Raw genomic sequence first — 18400 nt, forward strand, 5'->3', positions numbered from 1 at the left:
GTGGCCTCTGCAGAGACAGTTGACAGCAGGAGGGAGGGGGCTCTCAGCTGGAGCTGGACCCAGGCACGGTGGATGGTTTTGAACATCCTAGCTCTAGTTAAAAACATCTTGTTAGCATCATTTGTTTCTTTAATCAGTTTCTTATACACCTGTACCATAATCTTTAGCCTACCCTATATGCAGTTAGATGAGGATGGAAAGCCCCAAGTCTTTAATTTGTAGACGTTGAGGAAAAAGTTGCGGTTGAAGTGGTTTTATGGGCACTTCTAAGCATAAACATGGAATCCTAGCTGTATTAGCCATTCAATTAGTATACTCAATGAGTGAGTTTCATTGTCAGCACCCATTCTGCAGTTGGTCTGCTGGGTTTGCCAGCTCACTATTTATTTATTTTATTTATTACATAAATAAACGTAGAGGGAAAAATACATTTGGGCAAATCTTTCTGAAGATAGGATAGATCTTCCCAAAGATGGGGGTGGGGGAAGGTGGTGATGAAGTGGAGGTGTGAATTTAAAGATGTAAGAGAGAGGGAATATTGTTAGCCAGATTGCAAGTAGGGCTTTTGCCGCTCTCTCGCCATTTGAAAGAGCGTCACAACAAACCACCCTAAACAACCTTACTACAAGCCATGGGTACTCAAGGTGGCTTGTTTGCAAAAAACCCCAATCCACGATGGAAAAGCTGCACTGGGTTTGGATGTCACACTAAACCGTTGTCCAGGTTCTCATGGTGACAACCCACTGTGGCTTAGCATGCCATGCAAACCAGTCAGTTTCTTTGATTTCTAACTTTGCCAAATTTAAGGTGCTGGCAACACAGTTCCAAAGTGAAAGTTTATAAGAGTGGTCACGTTGTTTGTTCAATTAAGAACCAGGAGAAATTTATTCAACACTAGAAACAAAGAGATAAAAAAGCTTTAATTTAAAAGGAAATCACTACATTTCATTCACTGTTCTTGAAACAAATGGGAACATAGATATGCAGACAGACATGATGAAACAACACACTCTTGGTTCACTGGACCAAGCAATTAGAGTTGGTCTCTATGGAGCTGTTGTTTCTAGTGGTAAAAGACAATTGAATCAGTCATTCATAAGTGAGGCTTTTAATGGGACAGTGTTTCTTCTTGGTCTTATTCTCCTTTCTTTTGCAAAAACCTAAACCTGTACAAGCTATTAAAATGAAAATCAAAATGGTTAATTAGCATATAGGCTGACTGCTGCTCATTTAGTTTAATTGTAGCCCCATTAATGTCTCCAGAACTATTCCAAGGTTGTTTTTGAAGTGCCTTACAATTGCAACCTTTCAGTTTGTTTTTCCGAATTGCACCTCAAGTTTAAAGTGCCGGGCAATACTACATGGTTTTTAATGTTCATCCTCAATCCACACACAGTAAGTGAATAGCATGCAACTGCTCATGGTAATTTTTTTACTTAAAATATAGATATATTTACTCAAAATATAGATGCAATCCTTATCTGAAGTTTTGATTACTGCCACATACATTATAACTACATTATAACTGTGTGTGTATTGTAATTATAAGTTTGAGTTGCTTGTCTGCATTCATGTGACTATGAATATTCTGGGATAACAGAAATGGTTTCTAGAGGAATTTACAAAAGCCGTATGCCTTTTAAACTGTCGTCCCCATTAGATTACTGTTCCCAACTGTTGTATCACCAACACGGAAATGAACCCATGAAGACTCTGAGATCTCTTTTCCTTAGATTTTTTTTTTTACTCCAATCAAGGACTCTGTTCTCTCCTATGACTATTGATGCATGCACACCAATGGTTGCTGTTTGTCTTATTTGTATCATCGCCCAAATAATGGTCTTGGAGGCACCTGGTGTAGTTCCATTTCTGAAGTGAAGCAGGTGTATTCTGAGAAAGCAGAAATTTGTGAATACTGCCACTCTGGCTTCCTTTGAGAGGAGTCGGTAGAAATGTAACGAATTTCATAAAATTATTCATTTGAAAAATATTGTCCCTTTCTTCAGAACACATTCAATGCATGAAACAGCCAGAATGTTCCTTGATTCAATACACACCTGATTCATAATATCCCAGAGAGACCAATTCCAAGTGTCCACTTTTTTTTAAAGCAATTGAATAACGATATGGTCATTCTCTTTCCTCGTCCGAGTTTTTGTAGCTTGTGGAAATGCTACTGCTGAAGTTGTCCAAAAGGGTACTGCTGTTTCTCTAGTAGTATACAGGCCAAGAATTCCCCGCATATGTTTGGATTTACTATTGAATGTGCCTAGCATTGTCTCTTTAATACCCAGTAGAAAGAGTATGTAATTGTGTCAACAGAAATACTTGTATTTTAGCTCTTTTTATGTGTAAACAAACCGTCTTCAAAACCAAAACTGAGTATGTGCAAGTTTTCAACTTGGCAGCCACTCATCAAGCAAACTACAGGAGAAGGTGTGTTCATTCTGCTTTCTCTCCCCCACTGGCCCCACCTAAGTATGAGATGTATTGTTGGTATGTAGGATGCCACGCAAACATTGAAAAATAAAAAAGATATTTCTGTTGGCTGAATCTTTTTTGTACAATATTTGAATAAAAATCTACAAATTATATGTTGCATAGTAAGAGGAGATACCTGATGAAGGGGAAAATATGTCTTTTGCAATTTTATAAATGTATGGGGAATAATTACGGAACTTGCAAAGTTAAATTAAGTTGCATTAGAAGTAAAAGCAATGTGGGCTTTAATAATAGCCAATTCTTTATTTGCCTAGGATAATCACAGGACAGTGGCAAATGTGTCTGATGAAGTTTCAAGTGAAGAAGGGCCAGAAACTGGATATCCCTTGCGGCGTAATGCAGAACGTGCTTCTAGTGATTGTACATTTCGAAACAGGAAATCCCATCATTATAAGAAACATTATCCTGTGGAGGTATGTCCTTGCAATCATCCCAAACTTTTATGCAATCAATTATAGATACAAAAGTCTGAAGTACTGAACTTTCCCATGTGAGCCTGCCAGTTTACTGAAGTCATTCTTGGAGGCCCAGTGGGTAGCTGTAAGGACAAGGCCTTCATAGCAGTGGCATCCATGCCCTTGTGCCAACTCTTTTCACTTCAGTGCCAAGTTAAAATGCTTTTATTTGAAAGAGGATTTAATGCTCGGTGCCTTGATGCTTGTTCAAATGCAGTTTCACACCTGATCTTCTGCTGTTCTTTTGTTCAGTCATTTGTCTTGAATTATATTTTAAATATCTGCTGCCTTGTAGAATGGCCGAAGAAATTGCTCTCAGGGATTTTTTTTCCTTTCCCCTTTTTTTGGAATACCTCTCGTGTCCTGGGAGATGCTCATTCTGATATGATTGAAGTTTCATAGCACCCCGGGAGTCCTTTTCCCATAATGTAATCCCATGGAAAGGACCATACCTACAGGATTTCTTCTTTTGTCAAATCTTCCTGGCAGCATGAGATCACCAGTTTTCCCATGATGTGGGTTATGAAGAGGGCTTCAGTCTGCTCCTTATTGGAAACAATGTGATGTAAAGAGGGATGATTTTAAAGATTGTGCTCCATTATAGGAAACGTTCTTCTTTTGTTATTTTGGCCTCATAATTTACTTAGTGTATCTTGGTTTTCTGAAGCTGTCAAGTAAATAGCAACAGTATTCTGCTGATCTAGTTGTGAGCTTGCAATTTGCAAGTAAAAATATTGGTTTGCGTCAAACACAGATATGTGGATTTACTGAAAATAAATCCAAAGCAAATTAGTTTAAATTAGGGTCATTTGTATAGGAAAATGTTCAATTGGCTTCAAAAACGGATGCCCTAAACCAGGGGGCTGCCTGTAAAGCGCTGGGTTGCCACAGCATTAAACAAACCCCGGTGCTATGTCTGCTGCATGGTGGGGGCAACTAATCCTGGCACAGAGGGAGGGCATGGGTTTTCTGGCGGCCATTTGGCTTGCCGGGACCACCCTCTGCCTGGGCAGAAGGCGACCAATCAGGGATCGCCATCCACCCAGGAATGCTTCCACCGTGATGCTGGAGTGAGGATAGACGGCGGTTGCGCCGTATTCACCTCACTCGTGAGAAAAAGTCAGGGTAAGTCCTTGACTTTTTTAAATTGCAGCTTCATTGGAAACCCTCATGATGGCTACAAGGTTGCTGCTGCATCATATAACTGATGCACTGAAACTTAAAAACATGGATTACAACTTTGAAACTGCCAAGCTTCCCTAATATTGTATTTGCAATTGCCATACATTCATTTTTATTGCTGAACTTATGAAACGGAAAAATTTCCATAGAATAATAAAGCACTGGGGGGTGGGGTGGAATCATTTTGGCAAATTTTCCACCACCCATCTCTGGTCAGACCTCTTTTTTTCACGTAAGTTTATACAGCTATATTTTAATTTATTTTATAAGCTCCCTATATAGAAAATTGCACTGTTTCCATTCAAATTCTAGTATATATGAAGTCCTAAAAGCACCTCACAATGCTGCACATTCACAGCACTGTCAGCTGCTTAACCAGAAATGTTGTTATAGAGTAAGTTGCATGTCTTGTGGAAGTCAGCCCAAGACCCTGGGAATTAATTGTGCACAAATAGATGAAAAACGTTTGCAGAATGGTAATTCCCATTTAAAATTGCAGGTGTAGAGGAAGTGTGATATTTACATTATCTCCTGGGCACAGTTAGGGGTCTCCACAGAGATGTGGGCTCTGTGGTTTCTGTGCTGGAAATCCCAGTGCTAGACTTTGATTGTTCCCTGTGAACTGAACATTGCATGCTTGTTGACTTTTGGTTCAGGTTAATCCAAGTTAAATGGGAACTTGGTAGCCTAGCCCTATAGTGCCACTTTTAGCTGCTCGACTGCTAGAGTGGCATCCTATCTTATCCAGTGTTATGTTAACAGTTCCACCCACTTGTTTCTCACACCACCTAATGTTTTATTTTGCTAATGCTAAGGGCATTGGTTTGATGTGATATGAGACTGCTTCCTAGAACACTGGTGTAGAATCCACCATAGGAAGTGTTCCCCCGAAACAAGTTGTTGACCTAAATGTCAGAATTAAAGCAAGGAATAACTTGTCCCCTTGGGCTAAGCATTGCATCCAGTGCTCAGCTGCATAGTGGAAAATATAGAGCTTATATTAGAGCTACATACTTAGCAAATGTAATAGAAGACATTGGGCCTGTTCAGATGACACTTCAGGCTCCGTGATTAGCGAAACTGTGGTTCTCTGTGGTTAGCCATCTCACACAACACTTTAAGCCACGGTTAGAACCACTAACCCTGCTGCAGACGGTCCGACTGTAGTTAGTGATAACACATCACACAAAATGCCTTAAACCCTGCTGCTTAACCAAAACCCTTAACCAGCAGGGTTTAAGGTGTCTTCTGAACAGGCCCATATAGACCATAATGGATAGCGGCTCTAACCATGGCTTAAAGTGTTGTGTGATACAGCATGGCTCATGGTTAGTGCTAACCCCAGAGAATCACAGTTTCTCTAACCAAAGAGCCTGAAGTGTCATCTGAACAGGCCCAGTAACTCTACATACTTCCAGTAAGGTTTTGTATAGCATAAAAGCCTTCATTTTTACAAAAGGGCCTCTAAGTATGTTCTTGATTGTAATTCAGGTTGATTTCTGATTTCATAATTAAAGCAGGCTGAGATTTGGCATTAAATGAATATCTAATGTGTATCTTCAGGATGTCCCTAAATCAGGCACTAGTTGCAGTTCGCGATGTTCAAGTTCCAGACAAGATTCTGAGAGCACAAGGCCAGAGTCTGAGACAGAAGATGTATTGTGGGAGGATCTCTTGCATTGTGCAGAGTGCCGCTCATCCTGTACCAGTGAGACAGATGTAGAGAACTCTCAGGTTAATTCATGTATGAAGAAAGAGTATAGAGATGACCCATTTCATCAGGTTAGTGCAAAAAGAACACATCATGTATATCCTGCCAAATCTGTCATGAATTAGAATTGTGGCAGAAAAAGAATAAATTGAATGAAATACATTACTTGAAAATACATGTTTTTGATTGTAATAGTGAATTAGTATTTGATATACAAAATTCCTCATGTCCAAACTGCAATTACTCTTTTTCTTATTTTTTTCTTTTGCAGAGTCATTTGCCCTGGTTCCATAGTTCTAATCCAGGGCTAGAAAAAGTCAGTGCAATTGTTTGGGAAGGTAATGACTGTAAAAAGGCTGACATGTCAGTGCTTGAGATCAGTGGTATGATAATGAACAGAGTGAGTATTTTTAGATTGTTTTTATTTGTATTTATAACACTGTTTACCCCAAAGAACTCGCAATCTCTGAATTTCTCTGCACCTTATTTCTGATTTTAAGGTTTTGGTTGTTGTTCAGTCTTAAGCTTAGGCATAAAAGCCCCTATCTAGAGTTTGCCTTGCTTGATTTGAACAGGGCTGTTAACTACCATATTTCATCGATTGTAAGACGCCATCGATTGTAAGACACACACTAATTTCAGTACCACCAAAAGAAAAAAAGGTTTGATTCTAAGAAATAATAAATGCACCCACGATTCTAAGATGCACCCCGTTTTTAGAGATGTTTATATGGGGGGAAAGTGTGTCTTAAAATCGAAGAAATACGGTACTACTGTACAGGTCCCTCTCTATTCTACTAACTAAAGGCATGATGAATATTTATTCATTTATTTACTACATTTTTATACCGCCCAATAGCCGAAGCGCTCTGGACGGTTCACAAAAATTAAAACCATAATAAAACAACCAACAGTTTAAAAACACAAATACAAAATACAGTATAAAAAGCACAACCGGGAGAAAACCACGCAGCAAAAGTTGATATAAGATTAAAATACAGAGTTAGAACAGTAAAATTTAAATTTAAGTTAAAATGAAGTGTTAAAATACTGGGAAAATAAAAAGGTATTTAGCTGGCGACGAAAGGAGTACAGTGTAGGCGCCAGGCAGACCTCTCTGGGGAGCTCATTCCACAGCCGGGGTGTCACAGTGGAGAAAGCCCTCCTCCTAGTAGCCACCTGCCTCACTTCCTTTGGCAGGGGCTTACAGATGATCTTAAGATCCGGGCAGGTACATATGGGAGGAGGCGTTCCTATAAAACATTCACAGCTGTTTGTTGTTTATATTAATTAGAATAGTAACATTTCAATAAGTTACTTCATTTTGTCTGAAACTAGACATTACCATACATGAGTATGAAAGGTTAGCAACATTGACTTTCTAGTCTGAACAATTGTTTTTGCAAGTTTCAAAAACATGGGTTGGATGCAAAGGGTTACTTTTGCACACAGGAGTACCTGGTTTTGTTGGTACTCTTCCCACTACACCTCTCTCCCCCGCCCCTTCATGCAACATACCTTACTGTTTCTAGGAGTTCATTAGGATTGACTTTTGTGAAGGAGCAGGGGGACATAGATGTATTGGTCATAGGAAAATCCTAAGCACTGTGGAGTGTAGCTATTAATTTCAGAATAATTGTTCTTTTATTGACTTTTGAGCTCTGTTTTAGCAATCTTCAAAACTCGTTTGGTGTATTACACCTTTTAAAGCTATTTTGAAAACAATCACTTGTATGCAGCAGTGTAAAACAGAATTTGTTAGCATGCATTATATATTATATTATAGGGTTCTTGTTTTGTGTTTTTCTCATTTTTAGGTGAACAGCTATGTACCTGGAATAGGATATCAGATTTTTGGAAACGTTGTCTCATTAATCCTGGGTTTAACACCATTTGTATTTCGACTTTCCCAAGCGAAGGATCTGGAGCACTTAGCTACACACTCTGCTGCTGAACTTTATACTATTGCATTTGGGTCAAATGGAGACATAATGGTTCTTTCTATGGTTATAATATGCTTTGCAGTTCGTGTTTCTCTTGTATGGATTTTCTTCTTCCTGTTGTGTGTGGCAGAGAGAACATACAAACAGGTAGGCATTAGCGTCAAAATTCTCAAACTCTTTCACACTTGGAAAGAAACCACAAGATAGAGTTATTGGAATATAAATATCTTGCTATGCTTTCTGATAATGTTTTATTACTTCTGGTGCAGTCTGATTTTGGTATTTATTATATTTTATTTATTATAACATTTTAAATCTTGCACTTCAAAAATATGTTTTTCTTCAGCATAGTACAACACAAACTATTAAACTGGTGTTGTTTATAATTTTATTGCATGTGCATTCCGCCTATCCTCAAAGGAGCTCAAAGCAGTGATCTCGCCCAATAAAGTAGTGAAGAATGCTGACCCTTTCCAAAATACGCTGTGTGTTTGAATTTCTAAATTAATTTAAAATTGCTTATCTTTTATAGAGGCTCCTTTTTGCCAAACTCTTTGGCCATTTAACATCTGCAAGAAGGGCACGAAAGTCAGAAGTTCCTCACTTCCGGCTAAAGAAGGTGCAGAATATAAAAATGTGGCTCTCCCTCCGCTCCTATCTGAAGGTTTGATAGCCATTATTTCCTTTTTGACATTTATACTAAATTCAATATAATAAGTATATTTCAATTCTCTGAATCTTTGCTTTTGTTCCCAGGTTTTGCAGTACAAAGTAGTAAGTTTTATATTTCACATTGAGAAATAAATCAAGAAGTCAGCAGTTGAGATATTCTGACAGTCTTGGTTTTAGCAGGTCACTCTTTGCATAAGAACAAGGTTCCTTGTTTCTCGTTTTACAGAGTAGACATAATAGCATTCAGCATGGCATTATCCTATACCATTATCCTTTTTTTCTAGGCTAAAATCTTGCAGAAAAAACTTATGCCTTTTGGTCAGTTTTTTGTTTTATACATTAGTGAGGACTGAGGTCTTGACTTCAGTTGTGGGGGAACAGAAGAGAAAAGAAAAGTTGCCATCTTGATGGACTTAAATACAGTGCTGTGGAAATGTTGTGATAGAATATGAGAGAGTTCTCCCAAAAGCATATTGGCAGCAAGTATATTTGCATTGTTTCACAAATACTGATCCGATAACTTCATTTTGAATAATGCCAGATCTTGGGTAGTCTGTGGCTGAAACTGCCAGTAACGCAGTAATTCCAGTAGCGGAATTCCTGTTAACTATTAATAACACTTCTGACAGAGTTTTCTGTGAAATTGTGGTTTCTTTAGTCCCAGGTGTTACTCATTGCACTTCCAGCTTTGTAGGGAATATATTTGTTAGTTTCACAGGCACCTGTTGAATGACTGCGTTATATAATGCCGGATGTTAGAAATCTCTTCCCCACTCTATATTACATTTCCTGAATACATCTCCCCTGTCCCCCACCACCACCCCGCTTTTGCTCTGTTTTTTTCGGAGGGGGTGGGGCTCACTTCTATACGCTTATCCTCTGTGCACTGGAGCACAGTTATTTTATTTTATTTTTAAAAAAGGGTTTCCCTCCTTGGGCTTCAAAACTAGTTCCTCCCCTCCTCCATACTGTGACAGGGAAATATTATTTAAGGCGGCTAGTACAGTACCAGCCCTCTGCAAAGGGGTCACCATGGGAAACGACCTTTCATGTGAGAGAAGCCCTTATATTAGGTCTGTTACGATTATACCATACTAAACTTCATTTCCACATGTTCTTCCCTTTATTTTCCCATAAAGACAGTGCATTTGTTTTTTGTTTTTATTTGCACAGCCCGACTTTTCCAATGGTTTCTTAAATGTCAACCCAGTGTGTGACTGCTGTAAAGAGGCATTATTAGAAAAGGAATTAAGAATAAAACTGCCAGTATCATGCTACCTTTATACAAATCTATGGTTTGTATACTATGTACAGTTCTGACTTCCACACCTAAAAAAAGATATCATGGGAAAAAGTGGAGGAAAAGAGCAGAAAAGGGCAACTAAAATTATCAAGGAGCTGAAGCATCTCCCCTATGAGGGAAGGTTACAACAGCTGGGATTGTTTAGCTTGGAGAAGAGGAGGCTAAGGGGAGACATGATAGTAGTAATGGCTTTAAAAGGGGGTTGGATAAATTCTTGGAGGAGAAGGCTATCCATGGCTACTAGCCCTGATGGTTGTGGGCTATCTCCAGTATTTGAGGCAGTAAGCTTGTGTGCACCAGTTGCTGGGGAACATGGGTGGGAGGGTGCTGTTGCACCATGTCCTGCTTTGTTGGTTCCTGGCCAATGGCTGGTTGGCCACTGTGTGAACAGAGTGCTGGACTAGATGGACCCTTGGTCTGATCCAGCGTGGCTCTTCTTATATTCTCAAAGTTTGCACTAAATATTCATTAATTGTTGTGGGACTTGCTATTATAGAGGCATTGCCTCGTCTTGCATCTATGCAGTAGTATTCTGTATTACTTCATAATAGCAAGACATTTGGATATTGTTCAGCTATGCATTGCCTAATGTAATAGCCAGTCACACAGACGTTCTAGGACACCCTAAAAAGAAAACTGCAGACACAAATTCAATTCAGTTAAAGATCTCTGAATGCTGTCCAACTGTGCACTGATGACATTGCACTAGCATAAACGAACACTTGTGCCACATCACTAGTACTTGCTAGTGCTTTGTCCCATTGCCCAGCAAGCACTAGTTACGTTGCAAAAGTGTTGATTTATTCTAGCACAATGTCATTGGTGCTTTTGCTGGGCCACAGTTTCATACTACCCATCGTGTTTTGGTCAGATTCTGTGTGTATTACTAGCAAAAAATAAATAATAAAATCAACAGCTTTAGACTAGACAGATACTTTTTTCATGCCTCTTCTTGTTGTCCTTTTATTAAGGGGAAAAAGAAGGTGGGTTGTTGTTTTTTCATTTAACTGCCTTGCAATCCAGCAGAGGGAGCTCAAATCTCAAAGGCTAAAAGGTTCTAAAAATAGTGAGCTGCTCTTCTGGGAGAACTTAGCAGTGAAACGTAAAACTGATGAATCCTAGAATTTCAGCTTATCATAGCAATTTATCCTTCCTCAATAGAAGCTTCAGAATATCAGACTGATCTATGATTCAGTTTCTTAATAACCCAGCACAGCACTCTCCTTCTCTGGTTCAAAAGGTTGTTTGGGGTTTTCAAGCCTGGGTCATAATATCTTCCTAAGCAATTAAAACTTCATGCAGCCACACCCTGTGCACAAAGCCAAAACTTCTAACATAAGCAATTTCCTCTCTAGTCCCGTTGCCATCAGTCTTAGACCTAGCATTTATTCTCTGTGTTTTGGTTGTATTCCATATTAACCTTCATACAGACATAATTGTATACACTGTATGTACTACAGTCACTTCTTTGTTTTTAGCAGAGATGGGGTTTTTTTCTATTTTTCTGTGCTACCTCCTTTCTCATAGGAAGTGTATTAGTATCCTCCATGCAGAGTACTTTGAAAATGGCATCTCAAGAAATAGTTGAAATACAGGACTTTGTAATCAAGACTGTTCTATGCCATGAGAGACAGAAACACTTTTTGTTTCAGCCACCCTTTCTTGCTTTTCATCATTAATAAACATTTTTAAGAATGAACACTTCTCTAAACAGTACAAGCAAAAATTAAATATATTTTTATTATCCACTAAACCATGATCAGACTATGAGCATGTCACCACATCTACCAGGTTCTATGGTTAATCCTTCCAGGGAATTACTCAATACGTATTTCCTTTTATTTTCAGCGGCGAGGTCCTCAGCGGTCAGTTGATGTAATAGTCTCATCTGCTTTTTTGTTGACTATTTCAGTTGTATTTATCTGCTGTGCACAGGTAAGGAAAATGTGACAGGAACCAATTCACCTAATTTTAAGATCTTGCAGGGAAATAACTTAGGTAGCCAGGAAATGCACAAATCTAAGTCCTTTGATAACCACAGAGCAAGAGCAGATGTAAAGCAGAAGCAGGAGCTGCAGCTGTTCACGTGCCCAGCTGTCAAATCTTGGGAATGCTACCTCTGCGTTTTGTAGTCTTGTGTTTCACAGTACTCTCCTAAGCATATCTGGGCGTCTCTGGCCAAGCAAAGAGAGGATAGTTACATGGCACAGCATGGAGCCACACTCATTGCCCTTCACAACCAGATGACTCTGTTACTTCCATCTCCATGACTATGCAGCAGCTGGTCAGTTTGAGCACCCTCATCAAGTTAGACTGAATTGTCAGTTTCATCCTTAATGCCCAATGTATCAAAAAGTTATCCCGGCCAAGCTTTGCTGAAACAAATGGAAGCTGCCCAAGAGCAAGGCTGTAGTCTTGCTCAGTTCCATTCATTTCAGTGAGAGCCAGTGTGGTGTAGTGGCTAAGGTGTTGGACTGGGAGTCGGGAGATCTGGGTTCTAGTCCCCACTCGGCCATGGAAACCCACTGGGTGACTTTGCACCAGTCACAAACTCTCAGCCCAACCTACCTCACAGGGTTGTTGTTGTGAGGATAAAATGGAGAGGAGGTGGATGTACACCGCCTTGGGTTCGTTGGAGGAAAAAAAGGTGGGGTATAAATGCAATAATAATAATAATAATAATAATAATAATAATAATAATAATAATAATTTCAGTGAGGCAAGCACAGGAGAAGTCCTCTGGATTGCACCACAGAGTGCAATCCTATGCATGTCTACTCAGAAGTAAAGACCCATTGAATTCAATGGGGCTTGCACCCAGGTCAGTCCTAATATATAACCTGTATTGTAAAAGTTTCTACATCTTAAACCTCTTTGGAATGTAGCTAATTGAATTGCCTCCTACCTTATGGAGTACTGACACTTCTGTTTTGTTTGTTTTCTTTCAGCTGCTTCATGTACATGCGATCTTCCTTGACTGCCATTATAATTGGGAACTAGTGATATGGTGCATTTCATTAACTCTGTTTCTTTTAAGATTTGTTACACTTGGATCTGAAACAAGTAAAAAATACAGCAATACCTCAATATTACTTACTGAACAGGTGAGAATCCTCCTGGTAAGAATGGTGGCTGCATCTTAACATGCAGCGATGTCTGGCATTTTGTTTCGTTTCTGTTCAAGAAGGGTAGACAAAAATATTTTTTCCTAATGTAGAGAGTTTGTACCAGAGATCTTAGTTTCCTCGTTGTCATTTAATCCTGTATAGACCTCATCTAAAGTTTGGTAATTTTGTTAAGTTTTTGGCACCAGATGAAAACTTTTTTAAAAAAATTGCCTAGGCATTCCAGCAGAGAGCTAGATTTAATTTATATATTCATTATTCTTTTTGATTTTACTGATAGTGGCTGCTGCTTTCTCTGGCTTATGAGTTTTTTGTTTTTGTTTTTTTAATTACCCGATAGTGAGTGAGAAACATTCTGCATATACTCAAAAGTCATAGAATCAGGCTTCTGACTTACAAGTTTGAGGTGAATTCATGTTATAAAATGTAACTTTTTTTGTTAGATAAATTTGTACTTGAAAATGGAAAAGAAGCCGAACAAGAAGGAAGAACTGACATTAGTAAACAATGTTTTAAAGCTTGCTACAAAATTACTCAAGGTAAGAATAAGAATGGATTATTGGGCTGTTGGGCGGAATAAAAATGCAATAAATAATAATAATAATAATAATAATGATGATGCACAGATCGAGTTTAAAGAGGCATTTATTTTTCAGTGATAGTCTCTCTTGTCCTTCCCCAACCAATTTACTTGCCATTTGTATTCTGCCAATTCAAATTATTTATTGATTTAATTTTTGTATCAATTAATCTGAGGGGTGGGGCTTCAAGGGAGGGGCGTCCGCCACACCATGGCAAGTCAGATGGGAGGCCTCATGAGTCTGATCCGCTCTGCAGCCGATATCTGTCCTGAAGCATCAAGCCAGTAAACCACCAATTCAACTCTCCAGGGCTTGGAACAGTTTTTTCCCCCCAGTTAAGAGGAATTTCATATTTATTTCCACTTACGTAAATATATTTCCAATTCCTAGGAACTGGACAGTCCCTTCAGGTTATATGGATTGACAATGAATCCTCTGCTTTATAACATCACACAAGTTGTCATTCTGTCTGCTGTTTCTGGTGTTATCAGTGACTTGCTTGGGTTTAATCTAAAGGTACTTTTTCTCCTTTTTCGTTCTTATTAGTAAATGAGTTGTTTTACATTTTAAAAATCACAGTGATGTCATTTATAAATGGAAGTTGATGCCTATTTGCCTGAAGTCTTCCACCTGTAATATTCATCTATCCCTGAAACAGTTTTCCAAAACAACCCATGACAGAAACTGGAAATCTGTTCATCATGCCACGACTTACTGTAGATCTTAGTTCAATGGCTTAGTTCACTGTGTACCAATGAGGGAAGGGCCATAGTTCAGTGGTAGGGCATATGTTTTGCATACGGTGTCAAGTTCAATCCCGTTTATCTCCAGTTAAAAGAATGAGGTAGCAAGGTCCTGATTAAGTCCTAGGTAGTCACTGTCAGTCATACGCTAACACTAAACACAGCATAAAAGCAAATGGTGAAACTGCAGTTGAACTTTAATCTGAAGATGTTCTCTCCTGCCTTAATTTTCAGCTCTGGAAGATAAAATCCTGACAATTTTCAAAAAGGTCCGGAGAAGAGGACTGATTGACTAAGCTGTCTCAAAGCAGTTGCTGATTCTGAATTTCAGACATTACAATCTCTTCAAGGATATTTGTTGAAAAAACTGAAGTGTTTACATCTGACTGTCTTGTGCAATCTTTATATTTATTTTACCTTTTCACTTTTTGTAAACTTTATTTTAGCTTACGTTGTATTTTATTTTGAAACATTAATATGGTTTGGTTATTGAAAAGGTCAAAAATGGATATCCAGATACTTGAGATCCTGGTAATTGGTTACGTTAAATTACTCAAATATGCTTCATCTGCTATGAAAGATGAAGCCCTAATGCTAGACTTTTATACTTCAGAGGTTCTCGTTACAACAATGTCATGCTGAAGTCACTTTAATGAGCATATACTATAAAATGTTTAGAACATTTTATTTTGTTTCATCCTTTCAGGGGTAGTATCAGAGCACCAGCATATTGTTGGTTACAGTAGAAAGTGACATTTACTGTGATGACAATGCCGTAGGCCAGGGAACTAAAATTTTATATAGATATATAAGGAAAGATATAAAAAAACAAATGCTAGCGTCAGCAGGTTTCTTTACTGAAGTGATTCCAGGATCCTAAACACGTTGAACTGAAGTTTAAGCATTATTGAATATTAACAAGGTATTACATGGCAGGTCAGCAAGTGCTCTTTGATAACCTTTTTACTAGAGCAATAACTGTAAACTGTTACCACGCTGTAAGATATTTTGATAAAAATTAGCTATAGTATTTATTTGAAACACTGGGCTGTTTGCACAGCTTTGACTGTGCCGCTCAACATGTGCACTTTTATTGTTACTTTTAATAATGGACTTTATATATACTAAATGGAATATATTACGGTGGACTGTGATGCAATAGTGTTACCTTTGCAAGATGAATACGTGAGGTAAGCTCGAGATAAATGTTCTCCCATAGTACACTGTAGTATATGTGACTTATACCACACATAGACTATAAACTGAATGACATTATCGTATTAATTTTAAGTTATAAGACAAACAACTTTTGACAGTCTAATTTTCAAAGCTTAGTCTTCATCCTGCTTATATGTAGGTGCTGAAGTAAGTCATGTTGAGTTTCTTGGGCTTGCTCCAGAGTAAACATATATAGGATCAGGCTTTTTTTTATGGTAAACCTAAACCCTCCAACTTAGGTTACAGCACACTTTACTCAGTAGTAAGTCCTAATGTGTTCAATGGGTCTTATTCCCAGGTATGTGTGCATAAGAACAAGGTTAAATTGATTTCAGTGGGATGGGAGTAAATGTTTTTCAGACTGAGGCCAAATTAAGGTCCAAGTCATATTAGACTGTATTTTTATATACTTTTCAAACGATCAAGGCTGCAATTCTATACACACTTACCTGGGAATAAATCCCATTGAACAAGGGTTTACCGCTGAATAGACATGTACAGAATCGCATTGTAAAGCTAATATTGGTGCTGTCTTTAGTAACATGTAATTATTTTTTAGTTATGCAGTAAACTGCTCAATTTGAACACTGATGATGCCTGTGACAGAGTCTCCTTGATCTAGAGATGTGTTGCTGTGATACATCAAATGCACATAGTATTCTTGCTTTTTGCCTACAGAGGTCTCTGGAGTTTTCCTATTCATTTCAGTGGAGCAGTCAACTTTACACGCACAAAGGGATAAACCAAGCTGCCTCTCCCTTAACTGAATGGGGTGACCCACATGTTCTGTGTATGTACACAGGGTTCTGGATGAAGGTGCATCTGTGTGAATAGATCTGGACTCTTGCATTTAAGTGTTAGATTGATTCACTATTAGGTGTCAGATTGGATCACTAATTGACAAGAGTATTCATTTATTTTTTTTAATATGGCCATGCTGAAAATTCTTTAGAGCCATCAATTTCGGCTACTCCATAAAATTGTAATAAGAAATTATGTAAAAGGGACAAGGTTATCATATTGAGCATATCTAGAATAATCTGCATTGGAGAATGTGTGTATTGGTCTTGCTGTTTCAAGACTTCATTTATTTTGGACAACAGAAAATAATGTAGTTGATCTAAAAATAAATAAAGAGAGAGAGATAGAGAGAGAGAAACCCAAACTACAATCCTCTTTCAGAATTATTGTGATATATCCTTAACTTGTGTGGTATAAGGTATTTTTATATATAAAGCAACACAAACATTTTGTATTTTATTTGTTGCTGTACTAATGTTTAATAATGACCAAAGTGCATTCTGTTGTTGTTGGTTTTCCTGCCACAAAGAATGTATTACTGAAGCTTTAAGAACATGCTGTGTCTACTTTTATCATGTAAAAAACTTGGCTCTGTGATCTGGTCTTCTTCCTCTGTGTTGTCTGATGTTGGGGTTGTGTTGAGGAATTAAGTCTATTTTATATATTTTTCCAAAATACGGTACAAACCTAAACCTAACTAAATTTTGCATAGAATATATTTTAAGAAGAAAAAAGTACAGTATGAGTTGTGTAGGACTTATTTCCAAAGTCTGTTTCTCCTTTTTTTTTTTTTTTTAAGGACAAATAGCTGTTTTCAGAATGATTTTTTGTTACAGCACAATCCTATACATGTCTACTCAAAGCTAAGTCCCATTGAGTTCAATGGGATTTACTTCCAGGTACGTGGGTATACGATTGGAGCCATAGACACTTAAATGTTGACTATGATCTTGTTGGATGGCAGCAATTTGAGTTCAAGAAGGAAGTTCAATTGTTAATATCCTGTATGTCAGCAATTAGCAATATGTTGGATTATTGCACTACTTATGGCAGCATAGGAAAGCATAATGGAGGCTAACAAATACGAAAAGTACCTCACAATAAAGACAGGTGTGTTTAAATTGTTGCCATTTTGTATATCGATCATGCAAGTGAAATGCTAAGCATGTTTTACATCCCTTATTTGGAAAAACAGAGGTAAGCAGAAATGTGGCAGATCTTGTTTAACTGTTTTTGACACATGTTTGTAACAGACGGCGTGATCAAGCTTGGAATAAAACATTCTGTGGTTGATAGTAAAAACGCAATTGAAACTTTGTTTTATTCTATCAGTGGCCTTCTGGAAAGCAGAGTACTCCGGAAAAGTGCAATTCAGTTCCCAGAATTTTGGAAGAAGGAATGAAGACCTTAATGGGAATCACTTCTTTGATAATATAAAGCTTTGGAGCTCATAACCTAGTGTCTAATTTTTGGGGAATAGATTTATTAATTGTATGTTTAAATACTCCAGTCCACCTTGAGGATCCTAATCAAAAAGTCAAAGATTAAAAAACAATAAAATCATTTCTCATGAGATATGCAACCTGGGAGTAAGCTGCATTGAGAGCACATTTGGATTTCTGGGTTCCATGCATAGGATTGTGCTATAAGACAGAATAATAATAATAATAATAATAATAATAATAATAATAATAATATAATATTTATTTGTTACCTGCCTCTCCCTCTAATCGAGGCAGGGTGCAACACCCGTACAAAAAGAGTTAATGCCTTGGGCAGAGCAGATACAGCTTATCCCAAGTAAGCAAAAGAGTAAGAAATTACAAAGTGGGTATTCAAAATAATGTGCGAAGAATCACACAGGTTCCACATTAGAAGAAGGAATGCATGTACAAAATCAGCACACAGGTGCTGCAGACCCTTGGGCTGAAAAGTATGATCCAGGAACTGAGAATAGTGCCAATTTGACCAGGGCTGTGCAGGGATAGCTTGGCCACGGTGGTACAGGCATTAGTAACCTCAAGACTGGATTACTGCAATGCACTATATGTGGGGCTTCCCTTTAGGCTGCTCTGGAAGCTGGAGCTAGTGCAGCATGCTGCAGCTCAGCTGTTGTCCAGAGCTGCCCCTTTCCAGCATGTAACTCCTTTGCTGAGGGAACTGC

The 18400-nt window shown here is 38.2% G+C and overlaps 1 protein-coding gene across 2 annotated transcripts in view; it reads left to right on the forward strand.

Annotated features, from left to right (window-relative positions):
• PHTF2 (putative homeodomain transcription factor 2) overlaps window positions 1–17532 on the forward strand; it is a 92464-nt gene extending 74932 nt beyond the window's left edge. For both annotated transcript variants that reach the window (XM_063134206.1, XM_063134207.1), the window contains 10 exons: window positions 2757–2915; window positions 5703–5921; window positions 6122–6250; window positions 7668–7940; window positions 8326–8457; window positions 11617–11703; window positions 12717–12872; window positions 13337–13432; window positions 13865–13990; window positions 14452–17532. In XM_063134206.1, coding sequence (XP_062990276.1) covers window positions 2757–2915; window positions 5703–5921; window positions 6122–6250; window positions 7668–7940; window positions 8326–8457; window positions 11617–11703; window positions 12717–12872; window positions 13337–13432; window positions 13865–13990; window positions 14452–14472 — 1398 coding nt within the window. In that variant the 3' untranslated portion in view covers window positions 14473–17532. The remainder of the gene's footprint in view (window positions 1–2756; window positions 2916–5702; window positions 5922–6121; window positions 6251–7667; window positions 7941–8325; window positions 8458–11616; window positions 11704–12716; window positions 12873–13336; window positions 13433–13864; window positions 13991–14451) is intronic.
• The last annotated feature ends 868 nt before the right edge of the window (window positions 17533–18400 follow it).

This window comes from Elgaria multicarinata, chromosome 9 (genome assembly GCF_023053635.1).
Source record: "Elgaria multicarinata webbii isolate HBS135686 ecotype San Diego chromosome 9, rElgMul1.1.pri, whole genome shotgun sequence".
NCBI classification, from domain to species: Eukaryota; Metazoa; Chordata; class Lepidosauria; order Squamata; family Anguidae; genus Elgaria; species Elgaria multicarinata.